Raw genomic sequence first — 15,068 nt, 5'->3', positions numbered from 1 at the left:
GTCTGACACTATAAAAAACACAGACAGCTTCATAGTCACCTCATCCAGCCAAAGTCTGAACCCACTATTTTGCTGAATCTATTCCAAACCCTCCTTTCATAAACTAGGCAAATAAATCTATCAAGTCGTTTCACAATCTGTGGGAATCCAAAGTCAATGTTTACAATGATGTGGAGATGCCGGCGTTGGACTGGGGTGAGCACAGTACGAAGTCTTACAACACCAGGTTAAAGTCCAACAGGTTTGTTTCGATGTCACTAGCTTTCGGAGCGCTGCTCCTTCCTCAGGTGAATGAAGAGGTCTGTTCCAGAAACACATATATAGACAAATTCAAAGATGCCAAACAATGCTAGGAATGCGAGCATTAGCAGGTGATTAAATCTTTACAGATCCAGAGATGGGGTAACCCCAGGTTAAAGAGGTGTGAATTGTCTCAAGCCAGGACAGTTGGTAGGATTTCGCAGGCCAGATGGTGGGGGATGAATGTAATGTGACATGAATCCCAGGTCCCGGTTGAGGCCGCACTCATGTGTGCGGAACTTGGCTTTAAGTTTCTGCTCGGCGATTCTGCCGGGACCTGGGATTCCTGTCACATTACATTCATCCCCCACCATCTGGCCTGCGAAATCCTACCAACTGTCCTGGTTTAAGACAATTCACACCTCTTTAACCTGGGGTTATCCCATCTCTGGATCTGTAAAGATTTAATCACCTGCTAATGCTCGCATTCCTAGCATTGTTTGGCATCTTTGAATTTGTCTATATATGTGTTTCTGGAACAGACCTCTTCATTCGCCTGAGGAAGGAGCAGCACTCCGAAAGCTAGTGACATCGAAACAAACCTGTTGGACTTTAACCTGGTGTTGTAAGACTTCGTACAATGTTTACAATGGCAACAAATTTGGTTTACCGATATTCCAAGAGGCTAAGCACTTTGTGTTATACAAACTGAAACCTGAAGTGACAGAGACAAGTGGAGTGAATGAGACGGAATTTGGCTCAGAGATTCAATCAAAATTTGACATAAACTACAAAATTTGTTTAACTTTATCGGAGTGGGGCAGCACAGTGGCGCAGTGAGTTAGCTCTGTTGCCTCACGGCGCCTAGGTCCCAGGTTCGATCCCGGCTCTGGGTTATTTTATCTTTCTCCTCCTGTTTTCCCAGCCATTTCATCCCCTTTTTGCTTTCTCCTTGGCCAGAGTTAACTTGCCAACTAATTAGAATACTTTTCTCCTGGAGTACCAATTGTGATCAATTGAAATTTGGCATTCTTACATTTGTCCTGATGGATGGAGACAAAAAAAACCTGGCAATATCTCGCTTTTCAACACTAGTGTGATACAAGTGAAAAATGTCGAAGTTGTAACTTAAATTGGGCAGTAGGTGGCACAGTGGTTAGCACTGCTGACTCACTGTGCCAGGGACCCAGGTTCAATTCCCGGCTTGGGTCACTGACTGTGCGTATTCTGCATGTTCTCCCCGTGTCTGCGTGGGTTTCCTCCAGGTGCTCAAGTTTCCTCCCACAAGTCCCGATAGACGTGCTGTTAGGTGACTTGGACATTCTGAATTCTCCCTCAGTGTACCCGAACAGGTGCCGGTGTGTGGCGATAGGGGATTTTCATAGTAACTTCATTGCAGTGTTAATGTAAGCCTACTTGTAACACTAATAAAGATTATTATAATAAAGATTATGATTATTATTCTGCTAAACTAATGTAGACTTCAAGTGATGGTTAGTTGCTCAAATTTACACAGGATCATAGAATTAAATCATCCCTTTCAATCTTGAATGATGTAGTAGAAAATGTCCAATTCTCCAGACCTAACTCCCAATATAGACACACAATTATTAGTAATAAAGGAAACACATAAGCACATTGTGGATTTTGGTGCCAACCTTCATATGTCCCATTCATTATAGTAACACAGTCTTCCGGTACTAGAAAAGGAGAGTCCTCAAATAGTTCCTGGACCTAGATTGAGAATACACACATCAGCACAATGACTGATTTATTTTACACTATATCCACATCTGATATATATATATAATATATATATATATATATATATATAATTTCTTCCATCTTTTTCCAGCTCCCTCAAAGTTAAATTCTCATTCCCACTGCTTCCCCTCACCACCCACCCAAATCTCTCCCCCTCCCCCCCCCCTCCCGCCGCAAACCACCTCTCTGAAGAATGATCCTTCCTACCAGGATACAGTTCCATTGAGGTTGAGAGGATTGGCTTATGAGGAGAGACTGAGTAGATTCGGACTATACTCAATTGGAATTTATGAGGGGGGATCTTATAGAAACATATAAAATTATGAAGGGAATTGATAAGATAGAAGCAGGGAGGTTGTTTCCACTGGCGGATGAAACTAAAAAAACTAGGGGGCATAGCCTCAAAATAAGGAGGAGCAGATTTACAACAGAGTTGAGGAGGAACTTCTTCACCCAAAGAGTTGTGAATCTGTGAAATTCCCTGCCCAAGTAAAGCAGTTGAGGCTACCTCATTGTATGTTTTCAAGGCAAAGATAGATAGATTTTTAAACAGTAAAGGAATTAAGGGTTATGTGAGCAGGCGGGTAAGTAGAGCTGAGTCCATAAATAGATCACCTATGGCCTTATTGAATAGCAGAGCAGGCTCAAGGGGCCAGGTGGCATACTCCTGCTCCTAGTTCTTATGTTCAGTGTCACACACAAGCAAGTTCATTCTTGGAATGTGGATGTTGCTGGCAAGGCCAGCATTCATCATCCATTTCTCACTGTCCTGAGAAGGTGGTGATTAGCCTTTTTCTTGGAGCACTGGTGGCTTAATACAAGTGACTTGTTTTAGAGGACAGGTAAAAGTTAAGATGTGGAGATGCCGGCGTTGGACTGGGGTGAGCACAGTACGAAGTCTTACAACACCAGGTTAAAGTCCAACAGGTTTGTTTCGATGTCACTAGCTTTCGGGGCGCTGCTCCTTCCTCAGGTGAATGAAGAGGTCTGTTCCAGAAACATATATATAGACAAATTCAAAGATGCCAAACAATGCTAGGAATGCGAGCATTAGCAGGTGATTAAATCTTTACAGATCCAGAGATGGGGTAACCCCAGGTTAAAGAGGTGTGAATTGTACCAAGCCAGGACAGTTGGTAGGATTTTGCAGGCCAGATGGTGGGGGATGAATGTAATGTGACATGAATCCCAGGTCCCGGTTGAGGCCGCACTCATGTGTGCGGAACTTGGCTATAAGTTTCTGCTCGGCGATTCTGCGTTGTCGCGGGTCCATCTGACCTGCAAAATCCTACCAACTGTCCTGGCTTGGTACAATTCACACCTCTTTAACCTGGGGTTACCCCATCTCTGGATCTGTAAAGATTTAATCACCTGCTAATGCTCGCATTCCTAGCATTGTTTGGCATCTTTGAATTTGTCTATATATGTGTTTCTGGAACAGACCTCTTCATTCACCTGAGGAAGGAGCAGCGCTCCGAAAGCTAGTGACATCGAAACAAACCTGTTGGACTTTAACCTGGTGTTGTAAGACTTCGTACAGGTAAAAGTTAAGACAGGTATATATGCCAGTCTGGGTAAGGAAAGCAGGAGCGGATTTCATTTCCTAAAATAAAACGTTGGTGAACCAACGGGATATTTCTGACAACTTCATGGTCATTTTTTTACTTCCAGATTTTAAAAATATAGGAAACTGGATTGAAATTCTCAAACCTCCATGATGAGTTTTGAACTTTGTCCGTATCTTGTTAGTGCACTGATTTTTACTGCTCCAGTTGAAAAGACAGATCAGTCTGGGTTGAGGATTTCTCCCTGGCCAGAAACAATATTTTTTCCTCAAAAGGTGACAGTCCACCATGCCATTCAAAAATATTACAAAATTTAAATGGTGAAAAATCTGTGAACAAAGCCTGGAATTTACAGTAACTGTAAAAGTCAAATTATTATTTTGTTACACGGGATTTTACTGTCAGCTTGGGAATGACATTCTGTGAATTTACCCGCTCCATGAAAACTGTAAACAAGTGGCCATGCCTGTAAACTTTAGATAAAAGACATCGGGATGGTCCAACATACTGAATCTGGCTCATTTTCATTTAATGGTGAATAAATACTGCACCAGTGTGCCTGAATGTCTACAATAGTTCTGCTATATTACAAGGTCACACCTCTAAAAGCAAAGCTTGTGCTTTCTGCTCAGGAAGCAGTCGCAGTCCTCCCGTGGCTTTTAGTACCACTGGGGTAGTATGCCAGTGGGTTGAAGGTATTGTCTGTTTTGCCACGTCCAGTAGTTCACGCACAGTCTCCGCACCCTAAAATACAATACAGGACTTTAAACAACAAGGCCTTCCTCTGTATGTCCCACACAATTCATTAGCTTGTTAATTAAATACAGAAATTGATCGAAACCAAAGCATAATAAACAAAGCCCCATGCTAACATTGTTGCTAATACAGATAGGCAGTGTTTGACTTTACACAATGCCTTTTTATGTGGTGATTCATTAAAATGCAGTCAGTTTTCCCCAAGATGATGATGGAAACACCCAGAGTCAATGATGCTCAAGTTAGACATATATAGAAAATATATATATATTTATATTTCTAACAAGGGGCAGCACGGTGTCACAGTGGTGAGCACTGCTGCCTCACGGCGCCGTGGTCCCATGTTCGATCCCAACTCGGTCACTGTCCGTGCGGAGTTTGCACATTCTCCCAGTATTTGTGTGGATTCTGCCCCCACAACCCAAAGATGTTCATGGTAGGTGGATTGGCCAAAATCTTCAATTTTTTGAAGAAATTAATTGGGCACTCTTATTAATTTAAAAAATATATATATTTCTAATAAGTGAAGAGGGTACTCAGTAGAGCACATACCTCTGCCACAAATTACACAGTTGCTCTTTGACGCTTTTCCCTGCCTGGTTGATGCTCTGCAACTACAAAGCTACAAGAAATTTTAAAAAATGTTTCCATCTCACGGAGGAGGCCTCTGGGCAATCCGCATCCAACAATCTGCTCTGAAAACTCTGCTCACATTTTCACAGCCGTGACAAATTGCAGCACAACAGCAGAGATAATCCACGGGATTTTAAAACAATCCACATTATTTTAAAAGTCAGTTGGCCCTGTCCATTAACAGATCCTTTACAAGTTACAGGATCTGGATCTTCGCCAAAAACTAGTCACGTCTATCTTTGGCTATACCCTATGTGCGTACCAGGTTTCATTGAAATCAGTCCAATAATGTTTGGAGATATACTTTTTAAGCTGATGAACAGGCAGTGTTGTTGAACAAAACACAGAGGAACTGCTAAATGGAAAATCAGCTAGTTCACTGTATCATCCTGGTGCTCCTGTAATACCACAATAATGGAGAAGCTAATTAATCATGGCAACCACTAGTCTGCAGATTCACACAAGGAGAATAAAATTCCAGCGGTGAAAAGTTTTGGGAACCACCCAAGCAAAGAACACTTCTCAGGTATCAGAAGAAAAAGGAAAGGACCCACTTCTCTTCTCCACATTTCCCAGGAAGAAAGGATTGGATTGGATTTGTTTATTGTCACGTGTACCGAGGTACAGTGAAAAGTATTTTTCTGCGAGCAGCTTAAAAGTACATGGGAAGAAAAGGGAATAAAAGAAAATACATAATAGGGCAACACAATGTATACAATGTAACTACATAAGCACCGGCATCGGATGAAGCATACAGGGTGTAGTGTTAATGAGGTCAGTCCATAAGAGGGTCATTTAGGAGTCTGGTAACAGCGGGGAAGAAGCTGTTTTTGAGTCAGTGCATGCGTGTTCTCAGACTTCTGTATCTACTGCCCGATGGAAGAAGTTAGAAGAATGAGTAAGCCGGGTGGGAGGGGTCTTTGATTATGCTGCCCGCTTTCCTCAGGCAGCGTAAGGTGTAGATGGAGTCAATGGATGGGAGGCAGGTTCGTGTGATGGACTGGGCGGTGTTCACGACTCTCTGAAGTTTCTTGCGGTCTTGGGCCGAGCAGTTGCCATACCAGGCTGTGATGCAGCCAGATAGGATGCTTTCTATGGTGCATCTGTAAAAGTTGGTAAGGGTTAATGTGGACATGCCGAATTTCCTTAGTTTCTTGAGGAAGTATAGGCGCTGTTGTGCTTTCTTGGTGGTAGCGTCAGAAAGGAGAAGAAATAAGGCACAAACCAACTTTCACTTCTGCAACTTGGAACCTTTCCCCCGGTGTGCAGCAATTAAAATGGACAGAATTAACCCTTGCCCACTGTTACAAGAGGTGTTGAAAGTTCCACCTTTCTAGTTTTTGTTTTACACCTCACATTTTCCCAGAAAAACCAGCAATCCGAAAATTCACATTTGAAGCTGGCTTCATTGCAGTTGCTTTCACGGCACTAATTCATGTTACAGAACACTGCAAACGCACTCAAAGGGTCATTTGGAACCCACCTGAATAAGTCAATTTGTCCATAAAGAGTTGCAGTACCCACCTGCTCAGGGTCATCTACATAGGCTGACAGACCAGGCTTTACTGATTCAAAGATTTCATTGTCCACTTGAGGGGGTTCTGTTTTAAAAACACGTCTGTTATTTAATTGAAAGTTATGCAGAAATTTTACAGGCCACAGCAAATTTTGCAAAAAGCATTCATCTCAGATCAGATATCTAATGAGAAGGAAGAAATGGTTTTATGCAGTCTTTTATATTACTCAAACGGGTTTCAAGTGTAATGAATTACTTTGGAACGCAGTGACTTATGCAAGCACTTATGTAATGCAACAGCAAGATTCCACCAGCAACAAGGAGATGACTAATGAATTAATCCATTATTGGCGGAATCCTTTGAAGCAGTATAGGTCAGGATACCGAGAAAAACACTTTCTCTTTTTTGAATAGAGCCATAGGGATCTAATCATTATTTCTGATTGCGATGCAGATTTTTCCCATTCTACTGTTGTTGTGATCAGTTACTGGGAAGCATTCAAATCGGGATCTACCTTTAGAACCATAGAAGAGTTATGGTACGGAAAGGGGTTACAACATTTCAGATGGTGATCTAGGCACCTTTTAAATGAGTTGCACATTTCAACCTCAGTGAATTCCAGATGTCCATCAACCTCTGGGTGAAAAAGTATTTCCTCATGACCCCTCTAATTCTTCAACCAATTACCTGTAATCTATGTCCCTGGTAATTGAACCTTCTGCCAGAGAAACAAGTCTTTCCTGTCTACCCTGCCTAGGCTCCTCAATCGGGTGACCTCTTAGCCTCCTCTGTTTTAAGGAATACAACCCTAGCCTGCCCAATCTCTCCTCAGCTGCAATTGTCAAGCCCTGTCAACATTCTTGTAAATCTCCTCTGTACTCTCTCCAGAGCAATTATGTTCTTCCTGTGATGTGGTGACCAGAGCTGTACACAGAATTCCAGCTGTGGCCTAACCAGTGTTTTATACAGTTCCATCATTACATCTCTGCTTTTGTATTCAATACCTCGCCCAATAAAGAATTCCATATGTTTTCTTAACAACCAGTCCTCCACTTTCAAGGACCTGTATACATGCACTCCCAAGGTGTCTCACTTCCTCAACCCCTCTCAATATCTTCCTGTGTATTGAGTATTCCCTCGCTTTGTTTGCCCTCACCAAATGCATTATGTCACACTTTACAGATTGAATTTCATTTGCCACATCTCTGCCCACTTAAGCCAAACCATTGATATCATTCTGTAATCAACAGCTATCCTCTTCACTATCAACCACACAACCAATTTGTGCCATCTGAAAATTTCCCAGTCATGCCACCCACGAGTTTTTAAATCATTAATATATACAACAAGCAGCAAGGGCCCCAACACTGAGCACTATGGAACACCACTGGTAACTGTTTTCCATTCTCAAAATTATCCAGCGACCATTATCCTTTGTTTCTCGTCACTGGGCCAATTTTGGATCCAACCTGCCATCTTCCCCATGAGATCTCACTTTTTGGACCAGCCTGCCATGTGGTACCTTGGCAAATGACTGACTGAAATCAATATAGACAATAGCCACTGCACTACCCTCATCAATCCTCGTTACTTCTTCAAAAAAATTCTACTAAGTCAGTAAGACACGATCTTCCCTTAACAAAACCAACAAGTAAGCTATATCATTATAGTTTACTGATAATATGAGACACCAAGTTATTACATTAATAGCCTAGCTGGTGCCAAGTCTTCGAAAGAACTTTAATGTATATATTTAGTTCTTAGCGCTTGCAAGATAATATAAATAATTGTTGAAGTCGGAGTTATTTCTTTCCAAAAAAGGAAGGAAGTTGTGCAACATTTACCGCAAAACTGAATTTATTTTAGGACCATTGAGGAACTGGGATTTTACATACCTGAAATATACAACAAGACCCAATCTACAGAGGCAAGTTTATTTATTTATTAATTTTAATCAGGAACCTCAAAAACAGAAAAATAAATGCTAAAAAAAAAAACCAAGTAACAGAAATGATTAGGATCCAAGCCAATTGGGTGAAGCCAAAACCTTTAAACCTTTTCTTTATTGGAGAGGGATTACTGACTTGTTCAATCTCACAGTACTCCTCCCACTGAGAACCTAGCAAAATGTTGTTCTCAAAACAAAAAGCAGACCAGCATCTGTAAAAAGTCCAACTCAACCAGCATCCATCAACAGCTAGACATGCAAACAAGACAGGTTTAACGCAGGGAGGCTTAGCACGAAATTAAAACTATTTTGAGGAAGGGGACATTTATGATCTAGACACAAAGACTTCTCTCGTGTCTAGTCGTCCAGTTAGGTTGGGCACGGAAGCTTACAAATATTGTTTGTATACCTGCTGTAATTATGTGTGCTTGCTATACCGCTGCGAAAGATAAAATTAAGGACATTAAGTAACAATTTGTTCATTGGACACTACCAGAAATCTGGCAGCAGTAGAATTAAATATATGTAGATGCAACTGCGTCAAAAACAAAAATCAGGGAAAACCTCAACTTCACAATAAGCCACTGCCTCATTACATAGGAAAATGTAAAGTGATGCACTCACCAGGGCCTTTCTGAATGAATGAGTATATGTGTATGCGCGTCCCGGTGCTTCCAGCATCAAACATGATTCCATAAAACACGTTGGATATATTTACAGAGGTTAGCTTTGAAGGCAAGATATTCGGATTTTCAATTCCATACTGTGGACTGTAAACATCTGCTTCTGACAACGTAATGCAAGCCAAGGAAAGAAGGAACCCCAGATCAAAGAGGCCCCCCGGGAATTTCATCTTTTCCTAGAGGAGGAACTGTTGGCAGTGGAGGTGGAGATCAGGTGGCGAATCTAATCGGACTTTGCGAATCTGCAACAAGAAGTTTTTGTTAAACAGTTTCTGTTGGGTTTACTTATTGGCAGCTTCCCCATGAGGGACACTTTTTAAAAATCCTTTGCACTCGTCAAAGTTTGCATAAAAGATGTGTGTGGGAAAAAAGTTGGATCAAACATTACGAGTTCCCATATGTGTATCTTACCAAAAATTACATTTTAACAGAAATAAATGTTAAATTATAAATGTACTAAATTGAATAGTGAGTGTAGTAACTACATTAATTAATCTGGCAGGGTTTGCAACTCTGCTTAGCTGAATTTAAGCAACAGAAAAGTGAAAGACAGGCACAGTTATAAGCATGCATAGTTTCTCTCATCTTTCAAACAAAATGATGGTAAAACATCCACCTTAAAACAAAGGTCTTAAAACTCAAAAACAATTCTGGTTTTCTTCTTAAATTGGAGCAATGCAGGTTGTCATAGACTTTTCAAAACTCAGGGTCAGTTTGATCAATGTATAGATCTTACCGCTGAGATGAGCTCTGAATGCAACTTGATGCTGTCTCAACAAACAGCTACTTGTAGTGTATGTCTAACTCTGATCCAACACGCAGCATTTGTCCCTCCCAGTCACTCAAATTAAAGATGCTATGAAAGATTACTTGTCTGATGTTACACAAGTTTATGGAAAACAAAGCAAAATAAAATACAGAGACAAGCCAAAATAAAAATAAACCTCTAAACATCCAGAAGTAATGATCAAAGTTTGAAGTGCTGACTCCCTGTGGGATGGCTACTTTGGGGTTAGGACCATTTAAGGAACGGCTCTCAATAAATACAAAATGGCCATGAGGGGTGGGATTAGTAATTCAGTTCGTAATGGATTTTTCAAAGAAGAGACAGTGCTAACCAGATAATTAAAGGGCTAATCAAGTGGCAGAGGAAAGGACTGCAATCTTTAATTAAATATAAAAAGAAAATTGGAAGCAGTCATTACCAAGTTCAAACAGGGTGATAATGGTTGACAAACCTAAGGGAGTTTTTCTAAAGAGGTGGTACATGGGGGAATGGATTTTAAGAAAGCCTGACAAGGAAAGCCTAAGGGCAGCACGGTAGCACAAGTGGAGAGCACTGTGGCTTCACAGCGCCAGGGTCCCAGGTTTGATTTCCCGCTGGGTCACTGTCTGTGCGGAGTCTGCACGTTCTCCTCGTGTCTGTGTGGGTTTCCTCCGGGTGATCCTGTTTCCTCCCACAGTCCAAAGACGTGCAGGTTAGATGGATTGGCCATGCTAAATTGCCCTTAGTGACCAAAAAGGTTAGGTGGGGTTATTGGATTACGGAGATAGGGTGAACGTGAGGGCTTAAGTGGGTCGGTGCAGACTCGATGGGCCGAATGGCCTCCTTCAATACTGTATGTTCTATGTTCTATGAAACACATGCAAGATGATTGAAGAAGATTGACAAGTATGCAATTGGGGAATGTCACAAATTGGATTAAAAGTTGGATTAAAAGGGAGGAGACAGAGAGCAGGCACTAGGGAGTAGTTTCTCGCAATGTTTGGAAATGGGATCTCTTCTGGGACTACATCTGTTCCTATAGACATCAATAATTTGGATATAGGGTGAGACAAGAGTGGTTTCCAAATGTGCAGATGATTCTAAAATAGGAGGAAATGATTCTGTAGAAAGGGATGCTGAAGAATGAGCACAAGAAGTGGAAGATGACATTCAATGTCACCTTCACAAGCCATAGAAGTGTCCCAAAAGAATAAGACTATAAATAAGTTTGGGGGATTGAGTTTTATGGCATTGGGCATACAATATGCAAGTTATAACATGAAAGTCGCCATAATCCCAGAGGACCATAGACTGTTGAGAAGGCGGGACTTTCATGGATGCCTGTATGGAATTGAACCCGCACTTTTGGCGTCACTTTGCATCACAAACCAACCGTCCAGCCAACTGAGCTAACCAACCTCTCCATGCTATGACATTATGGTGAATTTATACATTAGTAAGCTGGTGTGGTATGTAGATTTCAATTCCAACCTATAGGAGAGACGTTGAGGAAAGTGAGAGCATGGCACAGATTCACTGAGATGTAGCCTTGTTTGAGGAACCACAGACATGAAGATGGCTCTTAAAAAAAGGATCTGTTTTCAATGGAACAGCAGGGGTTACCAGATAAGTTGTTCGGTGTTTAAAATTATAATTATAAAGGGATGGAGAGTGTTTCTAATGGTTTTTAAAAAATTTAGAGTACCCAATTATTTTTTTCCAATTAAGGGGCCTAGTGACACTGACAATTCATAAAATAACATTTTTTTTTAAATTAAGGGACAGTTTAGCATGGCCATTCCACCTACTCTGCACATCTTTTTTGGGTTGTGGGGGTGAGACCCACACAGACATGGGGAGAATGTGCAAACTCCATACAGACAGTGACCCGGGGCAGGGATCGGACCCGGGGCAGGGATCGAACCCGGGTCCTCGCCGCCGTGAGGCAGCAGTGCTAACCACTGCGGCACCGTGCCGCCCTAAGTGTTTCTAATGGTTGAGGGATGTATAATGAAGAGGCATAGATACAGCAGAGTCCTACAACAGCAATGATAATCTGTTGGAATGGTGTGGGTTGAAGGATAATTATTCAAATCGTACCATAAGATTTTTTAACTTCCATTTAAGAGGTCAGACCTGATTTAACTAAGAACTCGGTGAGGCCCAAGGCTGAATCGGCAGAAAATATATAGAAAAAGTGGACACTTTTTAGACAAACCTATCAATAAATAATCCAACACTCTGGATTTTCACACTCTCATCCACATGAGCATCAGAAAATAAAAATTTAATAAGTGAATGTCAGAGTTTTGTGAAAATAATGTTTTTGATTTGGGTTATAATAAAACTGTACTAGTCTTAAGGCATAGAAACTAACAGAAAAATGATATCCAAAGCAGTGACACTCACCAAGAGAACTCCACTCACTGGCTGTGGAAAAATACTGACTCAAATGTACTGTGATCTCTAGTTTATGGACATACCTTGACCCTGATTTTAAATGGTTGAACCCAAGCTGCATCAACAAAATATACCCTGTAATGCATTACTTTGTTCTGTTTTGGCATTAGTGATAGTTAAAGAAGTTAAGATTACCGTTTGATTTTGGAGGGCAGGGTTGAAGAGGCAAAGCATTTGCTGATTACAATAGGTTTGTGTGCCAACATCAGATACACGGCTTTTCGCAACTTGAAATGGTCATCTAGCCAAACAAAAAAAGTCAATCATTCCGATTTACATCTTCAAAATTAGTCATTTCTTACACCAGATTTCACTTCATATCTTTTTGTTCCTTCCAGCAGAAAGCTCAATTTTCTTTTGAAAAGAACAGTTCCCCACATTAAGTTGCAGTTTATTCATGTAAATCCAGATCATTACTCAAAGCAGCAATTATGGTTTATTCCAAAGAAGGCCACACATTAGCTATGCCTTAAAACCCAGCAATTACTTGATAATTAAACTCTTGCACATGCAGATGTCAAACACCGGAGGGCTTTTGAGTTTTGGTGTTTAGTGAAATGTTTCCTACTGAATCTGCAACAGAAATCTATCAAGATTTGAGGTCTTAGACCCCCACTATTCAATAGCTACTACTGAAAAGTACCCATGCAGATATTGGGCAAAGACTGATTTAGGATTGGCTGTAATTCCCCGACAGTCAAATAATCCAGTGACACTCAATCCCTGGTTAAGTTAAGAGTGGACATGGGAGTGAAATAGCAGATGGGTAGGGGCTGGCTTTTTCAGAATTTTGCAATTAGAAAATAAAACCACCTAGACACAGGTATAGGCAACAGTGCTACAAAGTTTGCGGATGATAAGCATCACAAGGTACGGGACAGTTGGAGGCTTCAGGATGAGTTAGACAGGATGGTGAAACGGAGAAACATAGCAAGATGGAGTTCAATGTGGAGAAGTTTGAAGTGATGCACTTGGCGGGACTAATATGGAAAGATAGTACTTTATATATGGCACAATTTTGTAAAGAGATGAGCAGAGAGAACTCGGTGTCTAAAGACACATATAGGTGGTAGGGCAAGTTGATACAGTAGTTTAAAAAAACATATTAATTACTTGTGTTTATAAATAGAGGAAACAGAATATTAATCATGAATATAGATCACGCAGTCTGCCACAACCCCCACAACCCAAAGATGTGCAGGTTAGGTGGATTGGCCACGTTAAATTGCCCCTTAATTGGAAAAAAAATAACTGGGTACTCTAAATTAAAAATGAATATTGATCATGATGGACGTTTCAAATCACTGGTCAAGCCTCATCAGGAGTACCTTGGCTATTATGGGTATCACATTTCAGAAAAGATGTAAACGGTATTAGAAAGAATATGGACAGCATTTACCAGGGATGAGAAACTTCACTATGTAAGAAAAGTTAGGATTGTTCACCTTGGGAATGAGAAGGTGACACAGTAGAGGATTTCAAAATTAAGAGAAGTTTTGATAGAAGAGATTCGCTTTGGTGTGACTCTGGACAAGTCGCTGCCATGTTCTGATGCCTGAACCTCGGAGCAGAGACCCAGGCTGTAGGGAGGGGTCAAGGCCCAAGATCCCAAGAGCAGGAGCACAGGCCAGGGTTGGAAAGCTGCCAGCTGTTGAATGGGTGATGAAGAGTGAGTAACCCAAGGCAGGGGAGAAAGGGAGCAGGACACCCGGTTCCATCGTCAGCTCACCACCCTTCCCCTCCATTGGTGTTCTAGGACAAGGATTCAGCCTCTGCTAACTAAGGAAGAAGCTCCAGGCCCAAATGTTGCCTTGGATGGTTGAGTTCCTGCCCTGGAGAGAGTGAGAGAGACCGAGAGAAAGAGAGAGAGAGACATGGGAAAGGAGAGAGAAAGAGAGAGAGAGAAAGAGACAGAACGAGAGAGTGGGAAAGGAAAGCAGATGAAAAGTTGAGCTGAATTTCAAGTGTGCCATGGTTCAGACACACAAGCTATGTTACTCATTCAGGAAAAGCAAACAGCCATTGCATTAAAGCAGTGGGTGAACTGAACCTTTCTGCATTCTCTTAAAAAAATAAAATTGGTTGGTTTTCGTATGTGTGGCCCACATTGATTCTATTCTGTCAAGAGTTTGAGTCACCCTTGATAAGAAAAATAAGGTCCCCACCCCTGCCTTAGACGGTGAGTGTTAACCCATCACTAAATCATTAGACACATTAATGCAGGTCTTTTCACCCAATGCTGGTTTTCAGCAGAGATTACTACGTAGCAATCGTGACCTGGAACTCTGGTTGATTTTCATTCCTTACTAGTTCAGAGATTATAGATTGTTATAGAATTTACAGTGCAGAAGGAGGCCATTCGGCCCATCGAGTCTGCACCGGCTCTTGGAAAGAGCACCCTACCCAAGGTCAACATCTCCACCGTATCCCCAGTAACCCCATCCAACACTAAGGGCAATTTTGGACACTAAGGGCAATTTATCATGGCCAATCCACCTAACCTGCACATCTTTGGACTGTGGGAGGAAACCGGAACACCCGGAGGAAACCCATGCACACACGGGGAGGATGTGCAGACTCTGCACAGACAGTGACCCAAGCCGGAATCGAACCTAGGACCCTGGAGCTGTGAAGCAATTGTGCTATCCACAATGCTACCGTGCTGCCCTAAATGCGGTAGCATCCTGGTTGATTTTTATTCCTTACTAGTTCAGAGCTGTGGCAGCCTACCCTGGT

The 15,068-nt window shown here is 41.6% G+C and overlaps 1 protein-coding gene across 3 annotated transcripts in view; it reads right to left on the bottom strand.

Moving 5' to 3' along the window:
* Positions 1–15,068, bottom strand: part of entpd5a (ectonucleoside triphosphate diphosphohydrolase 5a) — a 37,238-nt gene that overhangs the window by 19,480 nt on the left and 2,690 nt on the right. Inside the window, exons 2-6 of one of the 3 annotated variants that reach the window (XM_072493564.1) lie at positions 12,468–12,573; positions 9,048–9,348; positions 6,483–6,559; positions 4,170–4,313; positions 1,899–1,974 (exon numbers count right to left, since the gene is read on the bottom strand). In XM_072493564.1, coding sequence (XP_072349665.1) covers positions 1,899–1,974; positions 4,170–4,313; positions 6,483–6,559; positions 9,048–9,276 — 526 coding nt within the window. In that variant the 5' untranslated portion in view covers positions 9,277–9,348; positions 12,468–12,573. Of the gene's footprint in view, positions 1–1,898; positions 1,975–4,169; positions 4,314–6,482; positions 6,560–9,047; positions 9,349–12,281; positions 12,331–12,467; positions 12,574–15,068 lie in introns of those variants that run through there. The other 2 variants (XM_072493565.1, XM_072493566.1) reach the window with 2 other exon arrangements.

The sequence above is a fragment of the Scyliorhinus torazame genome, chromosome 2 (assembly GCF_047496885.1).
Source record: "Scyliorhinus torazame isolate Kashiwa2021f chromosome 2, sScyTor2.1, whole genome shotgun sequence".
Lineage (NCBI taxonomy): Eukaryota > Metazoa > Chordata > Chondrichthyes > Carcharhiniformes > Scyliorhinidae > Scyliorhinus > Scyliorhinus torazame.
Note: the sequence above shows the minus strand (reverse complement) of the source record. Positions and strands in the feature narration are given on the sequence as shown.